General features: G+C 34.7%; 1 protein-coding gene across 1 annotated transcript in view; it reads right to left on the minus strand.

Moving 5' to 3' along the window:
- PTPRQ (protein tyrosine phosphatase receptor type Q) overlaps positions 1-13,027 on the minus strand; it is a 100,316-nt gene that overhangs the window by 66,344 nt on the left and 20,945 nt on the right. Inside the window, exons 16-19 of the mRNA XM_071422041.1 lie at positions 12,517-12,618; positions 10,132-10,252; positions 6,294-6,454; positions 4,587-4,732 (exon numbers count right to left, since the gene is read on the minus strand). Of these exons, the coding sequence (XP_071278142.1) occupies positions 4,587-4,732; positions 6,294-6,454; positions 10,132-10,252; positions 12,517-12,618 (530 nt within the window). The remainder of the gene's footprint in view (positions 1-4,586; positions 4,733-6,293; positions 6,455-10,131; positions 10,253-12,516; positions 12,619-13,027) is intronic.

Here is a 13,027-nt window from a genome sequence, read left to right on the forward strand (position 1 = left end):
TGAACCAACGTGCATAACAGGTTTTTGGTGGGTCAACAAAAACTATTTTAAGACATAGTTCCTTTACTGTGAGGACCCCAAGGAGATATCTCTAACTACTGATATGACAAAATATTAGGAAAATTCCAAAATATCAAGAAAAAAAGGAGCACATAATTAAGAGTAACAGTGAGCAGGAAGAGCTGTGTGGGTACAAACTGAGAAAAGATGAAACTTGTACTAATTGTACCCTGGGGATAGAACACTTTAGGAAGTTTTACAATTAACTGTGGCTGTAGATGAAAGCAAACAGCTTAGGATCTTTGGCTACAGCTGAAGAAATTCTTCCTTCTGTCCCTTTCTTCATCCATACATGAAAGAAGTTTTGACATAGCAAAGTATCAGATTATTAAAAGCAGCTAAGTGTAAGCAATACACTCAAGCCATGAAAGTGTCAGCAGAAACTAGTATCTTCACCTCAGGAAGTGGCAGACATTTCCAGTGGCATAAAGCTGTAGTTAGCTGTATAAGGAAAACATGGTGATGCTCTTCTTCACTGTTAAGCTTTTACCTCTGTTCTGTTTTCTTTTTTAGGTTCATTGTATTGCATTCTTGTTTGAGTTAGAGGATCACTTACTTGACTCTGGAAATCAGGTGAGAGTGGTGATACTGTGAAGTCTCATCCAAACCATCCTTCAAGGAGTGGAATATTCACTGTTCCATTAAAAACCTAAGGGAAGTTATTTCCTTTTTGTCTGCTGTACCATTCTGAGACCAGCTTTTTAAAAATTTGCAGTGTATCGTAGAGACGTTCCCCTTTTTATCCCTACTTTGGTCATACAGGTGAAGAAAATGTTTCATTGTTAAGTACTCTAGTACATTGTTTGCATCCCTTGTCTGGATCCCAAGGGTAGACCAAGTTGAATTTCACTTTGAACTATATCCAGTCATATTCATTTTTCTTGGCTTGAGGCAGAGGTTGGATGATTTGGGTCAGATATTCAGTTGCTAGAAGGATCATAGGCTTTTTTTCAGTCCATGCCCCTGGTTCCCCTCTCTGGTCTGTCAGAGCAGGAGAGCTTTCATCTGTACTGAAATTCCTACACTGGGGAAATTTATTGAAGCATATATTTATGCTTGTAATTAGCACCTTTCCACTTTCTTGCTAATCAGAACAGAAGTATATAGAGATTGAATAAGAAACTTCATTATTCAAGCCAAAGATATCTTTCATAGATTCATAGCTATGAGAGAGTTACTTCCATTGAGTCTTTGATTTATTTCCTGGATAGGACTGAGAATATGGACACTATGATTGCTTCAAGCACCAAGCAAGGCATCATGGAGCAAAACTTGCAAAGCTGCTATTGCGAACAGTGAAATCTTGAACTGTAGGAACTCAGCAGTGTTCCAGAGAAGTGAGGTGAAGAAGAGGTACAGTGTCATGTCGTCTGTGAAGGAAGCACTCTTTGTCAGCATACATGTCATATCTTTACTGCACTGGGAAAGGGTAAATACACCAAGAAGTAGCATTTTCCCTAGACCTATGACAGCAGAAGATGAAAGATAATGCTGAACTGGAACCTAGCCTAATGCAGGTGATGGTTTATTCTAGTTGGCTACCAGCCATTCCTCCCTCTCTGACACATTTTCTTTTACAACTGTCAGCATCTCCATAGAAACAGTCCACTCATCTACCAAAATCCTTAAATCTAATCTCCATCACTAAATATTTCCTTCTGCTATTCTGGTCTTGAACCTTGGGTCTGAGCATCCCAGACCTTCTGACTGGACAGCTGCAGTGTTATTTTTCATGTAGACCAGTAAAGCAGAGAAACTATATATTATTTTTCTAACTGAAGAGGGTACATAAATTTTCCCTTTTTGACAGAAAACTCAAATTTCTGCATCATGTCAAGGAGTAAACTGTATCTTTTATCTCAGGTCTTTTTTTGTATTTGGGCATTTTTTCCCTAACCAAAATGCTTCACTATGCAATTACTAACTTCCTAGTTTTAACATATTAATAGTCAATGGTTTATGTTGATTAGGTTTTAATATGCCTGAGCATTTTGAGAATGTGTGAGAAGTGATAAATTGAGACAACAGAATAGCACAGACAGTGATAAATTGAGACAACAGAATAGTTTAGTATGACTTCTGTATCTATTTCAGATTATGAGAGCATTGGGAGATATTAATTTGCTTGATATTCTTTAGCAAGGGTGTTTATTCAGGCATCTAAAAGTTATGCTTTAAGACTTGGACCTCTGGCATTATGTCCTGACAAAGATGCAGACTGGTAGAGAGTGGCTGCCTGCAATGTGAAAATGTGAAATGTGAAAAGATCACACACTTTTTCAATTCTCCTGTATAATTTCTCCAACTGAAAATACAGTTTGGTTAAATATAATCAGAATGGTGACCTTGACACAGATTATTTCAACCAAGGATTCTTTCTTTCCAAATATGTGCAATACAAATCTTAGCAGCAGACCCTGCAATTACATGGTTATAGTTCTAAGTTACAGAAAGCTGTAAGCTATATGTATGCATACTCATGCAGCTTACAACTGTCTGTATATATCATATATATATATATATATATATATATATATATATATATAGTCACATATCAGGCTGACTTTCACACATGCATTTCTCTGTTGTAAAAGGAGTAATATAAAATACCTGACAGAAATGAGTTGGCTTTTTTTCACCTGTTTGAAATCTGTCTTGCATCCATAGGAACGCCAAGGTACAGATTAGGACTGCAATGTAGTTGCCAAGCTAAACAGCGAGCCGACAGGATGTGCAGGGCAGAAGGAGTTAAAGGGAGTAGACAGATTAAGATTTGATCATGATTCAAGAGATTAATGCTCATATCCCATGGGCAGTAAGAGACAGATGCAACAGCAGCTGTAACTTATCTTCTGAGGGCAAAGGGATGGAATAGAAATCAAAGTCAAAAGGTTGAAAATGGTAGGTTACACACACAGAGGTAGAACTACTGTCAGCAGTAGTTGACAGAACTACTGTCAGCACTTTTGTCCTGACAACACATAATATGCCAAAGCAGCATTCCACTCATGCCACCATCCTTTCCTGGCCTAACTACATCACATGATAATAAAACTGGATCCTCACCTTGCTGGGCCAATGCTACTGTGCTCCATCTTCCCTATCCTCCTCCTTTATTTCCAAAATCCTGGGCACATCTTGGGGGGTTTTATCAGTCTCTCTCTCTCTCTCCCTATCTCTCTCTCTCTCTCTCACTCTCTCTCAGTGTGTCAGCTTTGCCTTACTCATTCATCTCAGAGTTACACCTTCCTAAAGGCAGGAATAGTCCAAGTCCATAGTCCTCCTCTAAAATTCTTTGAAATGTCCTTCATAGGACGGGCGGGTTCAGGTGATGCACTGATGTAAAGTTTGTCCACTTAAATCTTAAATTTGTCCACTTTACATCTTAAATCTCTTAAAGAGATTTAAGAAAAAAAGCTGTTGCCATAGCAGTGTGTGCAAACAGAGGGTTTGATCTGAACTGGAGCCCTGATTTTAATCTCATCAGAATGTGAATTCATGGCACAGTCCTGCTTGCACCTGAAACAATGCAGAGCCCAGTGACTACATACCTGCACACAATTCAGAAACGTGTATACACTGAAGTATGTCAGCAATTATTCACTCACAGCTATGTCTAACATTTGTGAATATTTTTTCTAGTTATCCTCAAAAACGTGCATACCTCACCCTAAACATATCTTGATCATAAATTTATGCAGTCAAGGTTGTTTTCCATACATAATTTTCTAAATGAATTTATATTTCTTGTTTTTCTTCCATATGTGTAAAACTTGTGACCAAAAAACTGTAAAGGAAGATTATTTCTCTTGTTATATTTCTGTACTATAAGATATTCACAGAAAGTAGAATAAAAAGACTATATACAATTAGTAAGTGCAGTGCATAATTATGGATGAAATCAGCATCAGGAAAAAAAAAAAAATCTAAATGAAAATGTATCTCCAAAATATTATTTACAAGCTTTTGTCTTTTAAGCTTTAACTTCAGAATAACAATCTTTGCTTCAATATACTAAAGAGTAATTTCCTTTGAGAGTAAGAAAAATGTGAAAAAAAAGCATTCCCTACTTCCACATTACCTCCATATTTTCAATACTGTACCAACATGTATTAAAAAGTAAAACAGAAACAGAAATTTACTGAAATTGATAGATTAGACTAAAAGAAACACTCTTGAGGGTGTGCCATGCATATAATGGGTCTTGAGTCTATCCACAACATATGCAAAGTGTGTATGTATATTAGGTGTATGTGTACATATATATATATAAATAAAAACTTTGCATAATGGAATATTACAAAAAACCTATTGGCATTAATGCTTATACAATATGAGTGCTCAGTGAGATGCACAATGTAAAACATAATTACAGATGTACTTCTGTCTTTTTAAGTTTAAAATCTACATCATATGAAGGAAATATGAATAACCAATTTATTGATAACTATAAAACTGACTTCATCTTTAAGTAATTATTAGAACATTTAATTTACTTCTACAAAAGAATATAAAAATAAGCTTACCTGTATGAATATTCCTGAGTTGTTTTTGAAATAAACTGAGTAGTACTGTATATTTCCATTAGGCTTTTGAGGAGGAGACCAGAATAGCATTATTGATGTGGAAGAAAGGTTTCTGTATGTAACATCTTTCGGTGGATCACTTGGTGCTGCAAAAATGTTAAGTTTTAGCATACCTAAAGCTTTTGTACCTCAAGGTTTTTTATACTTAATACCAGAAGTTCATCCACCATAGTAGATTTTACAACATCATGGCAAATTAAATGTATTTCTGATTATGGTGTAGAAACTGCTTCACAAAATAATGAACTAAAATTGTATATGTAAAATGAATTTTTAAAACTCTTTCTCAATCATATTTGTATTTAGCTGCATTTTTAAACAGATAAGATTTTTCTTATAGAATTTTTCCTGTACTTACTGCTTTGTGCACATAGAAAATCTAATTTGTAGACATAGAAGTTGACTGAGTTACCTGTCTATACTCCAAATACAGTTAGTAGGGGAAAAAAAGTGATTTTTTTTCACAAAACCTAAATTTAAAGCCTTTTTCTCTCTGATTTTAAACAGAATTTAGGCTCTCAACTCATGTAGGTAAACCAGTTACTTAAGCTTGAACAGTATGATAATTTATCTTTTTTCCTCTTTTCTCACCCTATTAAATGTGCAGCAAGACCTCTGTAAACCTTATTCCATTAGAGCCTCCTCCTCATTATAAAGAATAGCAGCATATGGTTTCTCTCAGTAACACAGTGATGTGGGAGAGTTAAATTCAATTCCTTAAGTCAGCTTAGGAGAATTTAAATCCATATTTCTCACCATCCAAGAAAGTGCTCTACAGAACTTGCAGTAGAGTACTGAACACTATGATTATGTATTTCTCTTGCTTTGTGCTGCTCTAGTTTATGTAAAATATTAAAATATTAATTGGAGGGGGAACCCCAGGACCAGTTCCTTAAAGTCTGTCCCTATAAAGTAAAATTATATTCCTATACCAGTTTCAACAGCAACTGTGACTATCTACAACCTGATGATGTATACAAATTTTGAAGGTCTGGCTCAGATAGATGCTATCCTGCCAGTGGTTGTGCACTGGGGAATTGTTGATATCTGTGCAGGGCAATTCTAAAGTATGCCTGCATACTCATACTACCTGTTTTGCAACAGATTATAGCAATATGACTGATGGAAAACCAGAAACAAAACTTAAACTGAATGACTTCCAAATGACTTCCACTATATCATATGATCATATAAAAGTCACTTTCCATGTTGTAAATATAAAATAATTAAAATGGAATATACACTGACAGTGTTCATTTTCAAATTAAAAATATTTCAGACTTAAGAGGGATACTCTAAGAAGTATTTTCCCTATCAGAAATTGTGTCACAGCTGCTTAAAGCAAGGATCTATTAAAATATATTACAAAAATAATATGAATTATTTCAAAGTTTAGAAAGAAATTTGGATCTTATCTGTCCTAAAGAGAATTTTTTTTTTCTTGGTAAATTAGTAACAATACCTATCATAATTTTATAGAGCCATAGATACATGTATACACAAAAATAGAGCCACAGAGACAGGTAGAATGTCTGTCCTTTACAAGTCAAATGTCACTTCTACTTCAGTGGCTTTATTAACATAAAAAAGGCTGACAGAATTTTAAGGCTGAATGAAAATAAAAGTTCATACTGTATATAAGCTTACCTCCTTCAGAAGTTCTGAATGTTATAGTATCACTTTTTATGTTGCCATCTCCAAATCTTGTACTTGCTGTTAGGTAAGCACTATACTCACAGTTATATTCTAGGTCTGTGAATTCCAGTGATGTTTCTGTTACATTTACACTCCTCTTTGACATTTTATTCCTAAAGAAAAATTATTTTATTAATTATATATATACACCATTTCTCTCTATATATACACACACCATTTCTCTCTATATATATAATTACAGCATTTATAGCAAAAATGAAAAATGCAATACTGCGTTAAATACAACAATTTAGGTTTTTAAAAGAGGCTAGGATAAATTTTTGTCTTTTATGGTGAAAAGCTAACTTTTGTACCATGGCATCACAGTAGGGCTCTTCATGTTGCTTCTTACAAAAAATAACACCCCAAAAACCCACAGAAATATGTTTGCTAATTACATCAACAAAGACAATGGATACATGAGACATTAAGGAGAAGTATTTCTATCTATTAACTGCTTTCAAATGGTTATGTGGTACCCTTGGGAAGGACACAGTAGGGCATAACTAAACTGTCTCCCTGGACAGGAATAGCAAAATATAAAAAGATTATAGCAGGGAGCATGCCCTACTGTGACTCTGTGAAATTGGTCAGAAGGCTGAAGTTATAAATGGAATAATAGAAGATGATATGGAACAGGAATTAGCTGGTGCTGAGTTAATTCTGGTGGAATGTAGCAGAGGATCAGAATGGAACTCCAGTCAGGTCAAAACCCGCCTAGAAAGACTGTAAGATGTAACATTAATAAAACACTGGTATTAGCATAGGTATGAAATGATTATCAGAAAGTAAAATAAGGAACAGAAAGAGCTAACTTGAATTCAAAAAGTGTTATATTCCTTGTAAAGTTAACATAATCTTTTAAGAAAGAAATAGGAGGAAAATAAAAACCTAACATTCCATTCCTTCAAAGATTTCTGTATGAGTAGGTGTCCTGTGTCTCTAATAGGATTTCATACAGAGATGATAATTTGATAATTAAAACCAAGAATCTTGCTCCAGAAATCACCATGAAACTCTTCACAAATGACAATGTTTTCTAATACTAAAAAAAAGAAAAAAGTGATTCAAAATTACTAGACTTTCATCCTTTGATAACTGAATGACTGTCCCATTAGCAAAGATCACCATCTAATATACCTGAAGTAAGGTTACATTAAAAAACTACTGGAATGAGAAAATGTATGAGAATGAAAGAAAAAATCCTTCCTAACCCTCAGATTTTGAGTGGAATGTCACTTAACATGGGAAACACTCTTGGTAACAGAGAAGGTTAACATTTACATTTTTCCCAAACTTCTGACAATTTTAATAGTCACTAAAATTTACAAGAGATTGCAGCTGCAGTTATCAAACTCTATACAAAGAAAGACATTTTTTCCTGGATCTTTGCCCAATGTATTCTTAGTATGGAAATACATATCTGGTTATAATTTAAGTAAGAAGACAATCCACAGCTTAGTGTTGTGAACATTTCTACTCTGAGTAACTGCATTCTTACATATGAGTTGCCAAAAACATTTCCACAACCAGGCACGGAAAGAAGAGCAAAAACTTGAAGTATTTCAAGGGAAGTTAATTTTCTGTTTAGAAACTACAAAGATTGCAATAAAAATAAGAAAATACTGATCAAAGTGAGTGCAGCCTTCACAGACAGTGAGGAAGTACCCAGCAGAATAAGTTATGCCAAGAAATTTTACTGAAGAAAAATAATATAAGGTTTTAAACCACATTTTTTTCAAAAATGCAGATAACACAGATTCTAAGAAATTGCATAATTCCACTTGACAAAGACAGGTACCATATTGTCTTAAAAATCTATACCTCCAAATAGACCTAGTCAATAAGTATCTCACAAAAAATTGCAGAAAAGGATAATACATACAAGTTCAGCAATTTTGTTAATTGCACCTTTAATACTCAAAAATTACATTTAAGAAGTATGAGTTTTTGGGCTCAAGGAAAGAAGAAATTTGCTTTACTACCTACTAGCACCCAAAACCACCTTGTCCTCTGACAAATTCCATGAAATATAACTGAAAACATTGCAAACATCACCCTTTCTATTCTATTGATTGTGGATTCTTGTTCCAAATCAGCTAAAGAAAGCTTACCAAATTCTCTCTAACTGTTGCAAAATATTTAATGAAGTGAAGGAACATTTATTTAACAACTGTAGCAACCTTCTTTCTGCTTCATTGAGAAGCACTGGGATTAACAGTCTCCTCCAAAATATATTGAGTACCTCCCAAGAGCAGCAATCATATGGCATGACAATTTGCCTTGTCAAATCTCCCCCTGCAAGGCATTTGATGAAACTGTATAGACAACTCTTTTAAATACTTAAAATTACTCTCCTTCCTTCACATGCCTTGCTCCCTGCCAAGGAAGGAGTGAAGTTACGACCCCTGTGAAGGCAAAGGGAGTTTTTCTCCAATGTCCTTGCCTTAACATGATACCTAAAGCCTAAATTTAGGTATGGCACAGTAAGGAAAGACAAGACAGAGCAAAAAGAATATGGGCAAGGCTTACAGCAAGAAGTTGCGTGGTTGCTTAATTGCAATATTTAGAAATATGGATAATTTAAGAGTTGTTTCTTTTTTTTAAATAATTCTGTCTAAATCTTTTCTTACAGTAATAAAAACAGTAAGTTATAAGGGAACATAAGAATGAAAAGTTGCATAACCTCATGTCTTTGAACACAGTGTGCATCCAAACCATAGCCCTTATCATAAAGTAATTCTTCCCTAGGATGAGGACAGTCATTACTTTAAAGAGCAACAGACATTCCCAATAGAGTAGAACTAACAAGAAAAGACAAATTCAACTTTTCTGGAAAGAAGAGCTTTCTCCTCTTCACTTTATCATCAACTTAACTAGAAATTATCATTTTAAAAAAATAGTAGTAACTGAGGCCAAACCCCTCCCCAAATAACAGTAAAATAATGTAAGCTCAAGAGCAGTATGCCCATAAAAACTGAGGATTTGCACATCTAGTTCATGTCTTATGCACTTTAGTATTTGCTCCCTGCACCTTAGCAATGGCAATAAAATGGTAAAACATAAACGCAATATATTAAAAGTGATCAATAAAAAACGTTTTCACTTCTAGGAGAAGTTATAGATTTTTGAAGAGATGTCACGTTGCTAGACCAAACTATGTTTTGCAAGGAATAGGACAGAAGCTGCAAGTTTTAAAGTAACAAAACTCCTGTGTAAAGGTGAAAAAATATTGCAAGAGTAAAAAGAAATAATAGAAATGGTTAGTTAGAAAAAACTAGAACACAATAAATGAAAAGTATCTGTTAAAAATATGTGTTTGGTATCAATGTAATAAATACAAAGTATAACAGTAGACATAATTGATAGCACATACGAAAACTCTAAACATGGCTCTTACTCACTGTCTATAACAGGAGGCAATATTTCTCTATTTTAAGCCTTTTTCAAATCTCCTTGACAATTCAGCATAGGTTTGCACCCTGCCTTGCAGCAGGCCTAATCAGAATATAATGGAGATAGGCACTATGCTCTAGTTTAATTCTGAGTTCATTTACTATAGCATAACCTTTGGAAATAGATGTTGGAAATGCTTACGAAATGCTGAAATTGTTCCCCCAGTTTTTTGCTAGTCTGAATTTTCATATAAAGAAGTCCAGTATTTTAAGTGCTGGATGGATATTTGCTCTCCCAAAACATGTATTCAACATATTGTGTAACAAAAACCTAACATTCCTGATAGGTTACAGATTAACATTTATCCTCAGAAGTACTTCCAGAAAAATCTTACCAGACACAAACTGTGTAATAGAGAATAATTCCATTTGGCTCCAGCGGAGGTTTCCATGACAACTTCACAGTGACACCCAACAACTGTTTTACAGAGAGGGCTTGTGGAGGAGAACTTGGAGCTGTAAAATGAGAGAAAAGGACACAACACCTTGTTAAACAGCTAGGATTGGTGGGATACACAGCATCCTTAAATAGGCTTTGAATTATTTGTGATAGAAAGTTAACCTTGTACCACACTGGTACAGTATCCATCCGCTAATGTTAAGGCACAGCTTCTTTTCCTTTTTCTGACAGACGATAAAAGAAGATTTTGCATGGTGTTGTTATAACATCTGTTTCTGTGATTCAATGGAAAAAGTACTTCATGAGAAAACAGAGCAATGGCCAGGTCACAGTGATTCACCTACTGCCCAAGTACATTGCTGTAATTTTTTTCCCCTTCTAATAAAAGCAGGAGCTTTATAGATATGAACACTTGTAAAATACAGCATAATAGTTCCCCTGAGGAAAAGAAGGTGCTGTAAAGAATTATACAAAGTGCCAAAAGGTGGAAAAGTGGATAAGCATGGCATTGAGAGATGATAAAATTGTGGGATAGTAGATGGCAGTAAAATCTATTCACTCCATCAAACAAGGACCACATTCATAGATTTAACGTGTCACAAGGGCAAATGAAAAGATAGGCATTGACTGAGATCCTTAAAATTAATTTTAAGATGATCCCTAGATGACACCAGACCCCAACTCTGCAGGGAAACATTGTAAATAAATGAAAATGTTAGATCACGTTTGTCTTTGTTCTAAGGTTGTTATTAATTTTACTGAGGACAAATAACTAATGCATGCATAAATTATACTGCTTTATTATCAGCACGTTATTGAGAAATGAATCTTTTTCTGCATCTTGATTCATGGCCCTGTACATCTCCATGAAGTAATATTAGAATTATATTTGTTTTTCTCAAATTAAACCAAAGAGCATCATGCACTAAAAATTCAGGTCATAGCTGTAGTCATGCATGAAAATTGAAAATATGAGCATAACTATTAGCAAATCTATGAAACATTTGGTCTGAACCTTGGAACACTGTGTTCCTGTGAATACAGAACATGTGGTGTATTATAAATGTTGTTGTTTTTCACTTCTTGTTCCTTTCACTATCTTGAAAGTTGGCATAAAGGTTTTATAACTCCTTATATTATAGAAGAAACTATTTTATATTTTTCATGAACAAAGGTTCACTGCATTCAGTGAGTGTATTTACTGGTGAAAAATGTTGACAGCTATATTTTGTGTTTTACTTGTTATATTATCCTCAGTGATTACACAATAAAAGACCTGTCATATGGCGAATGTCATCTTTTTGACATGTCTAGTTATTTCTACAATTCTTATTCAGGTATTTTTTTTTCTAAAGAATGGAAACTACATTGGTCTAAATAAAAATAATCTCTGCTAAAAAAATTGATTTATCCAATCTAGCTCTTTTCAGTCTGCTCCAGCAAAACAACTCTTGAGCAAAGTTTTTTTACTGACAGTGTGGCTGTTGAGTTGCTTGTGTCAATGCCCCTTTAGACAGGGTCCCAGAGATTTCCTACTGAAGCAAAGGAGAGGAACAGACACAGCCTTTTCCAAAATGTCATTCACAGCACCTAAGTTAAGATTTTTGGTATGAATTTTTTTTCAGGATTCCCCTGCAGAAACTCAAAAGGTGACCAATGATAACTTTGCACTACAACATTGTATTCTCATAGTTCAAGTATAATTTTAAGGTTCCTCTGCTGGTTTGTGACCCACTGTAAAAATTAGCAGGGTTTGCAACAACTGTGTTCTACCCTCAGCCTGCACATGCCCCAGCTCAATTTGGAAGTCCAGTGCTACAGATGATGGACTTTGGGCATTTTCATATTATTAATAATTTCATATCTATCTATGTGCACCTGTACGTGCATCTGCTTACAATAATACAAGAAACCCCACAGAAATGTCCCTGGACCATCCAAACTGCCTTTTTGTGGTTTTCCCGTTCCCCAGCTCTCACATGACTGAAAAACCAAATACAATAATTCTACCATGTCATGTATTAGATTAAAATAGTATGAGTAAACTAAGATACTTCAGATTCATAAGATATCGGTAAGATCAAAAGTCCAGGCACAGCAATTGCAGCATTTCATACAGCTTGTCCTGATAAATATATTGGTAGATAGATGGATAGGTAGATAAATATGTTTGTGTGTAGATACATAGGTACAGATAGAAATGGAGAGATATAACTGCCAACAAAAATGCACAAGACTTAAAAATATCTGGCATGAAGTTTAAGAGTAAATTAAGAATGCAGGTAGAAAATGATGCGCTGAAACTTCTGTTCTGACTTACCATCTTCATCAGTTAGTACATGCAGAGGTGAACTACGAACGCCCTCTCCCATTGTGGTACTAGCAGACACTTCTACAGTATATTCTGTATATTTATTTAAATCTAAACAAACAAACAAAAAAGAATAATTCAATAAAACAACCATTCAATGGAACAAATTAGTTTTTTAATGGACTGCAAGTATTTTTGAAGTGGTGAATAAGCCTATCACACCGATTTGTGTCATTAGAGACTGAAATAAGCATTGGGAAAGCTTGGAACACCAAAAGCTTGGCAAAAGAAGGGTCAAAGCCCTAATTACCAGTTTATAGTTCATATTCCTAGAATGCTTTGCAGTTTGTCCTTGGCTGTAGTCTGAAAACGTAGCAGTGAGGGTACTGAGCTCCCAGCAATAATTCCTGTGCCACACCTCAGCAATAATGACAGAATTTAGGAAAAGATTCAAAGGTGAGTGGAAAAGGAATTTTTTTATCCAGAATAAGATCAGAAAGATATGCAGGTGACTTGAGGG

This window comes from Agelaius tricolor, unplaced genomic scaffold, assembly GCF_023055355.1.
Source record: "Agelaius tricolor isolate 1412-34295 unplaced genomic scaffold, bAgeTri1.0.p SCAF_3, whole genome shotgun sequence".
NCBI lineage: Eukaryota > Metazoa > Chordata > Aves > Passeriformes > Icteridae > Agelaius > Agelaius tricolor.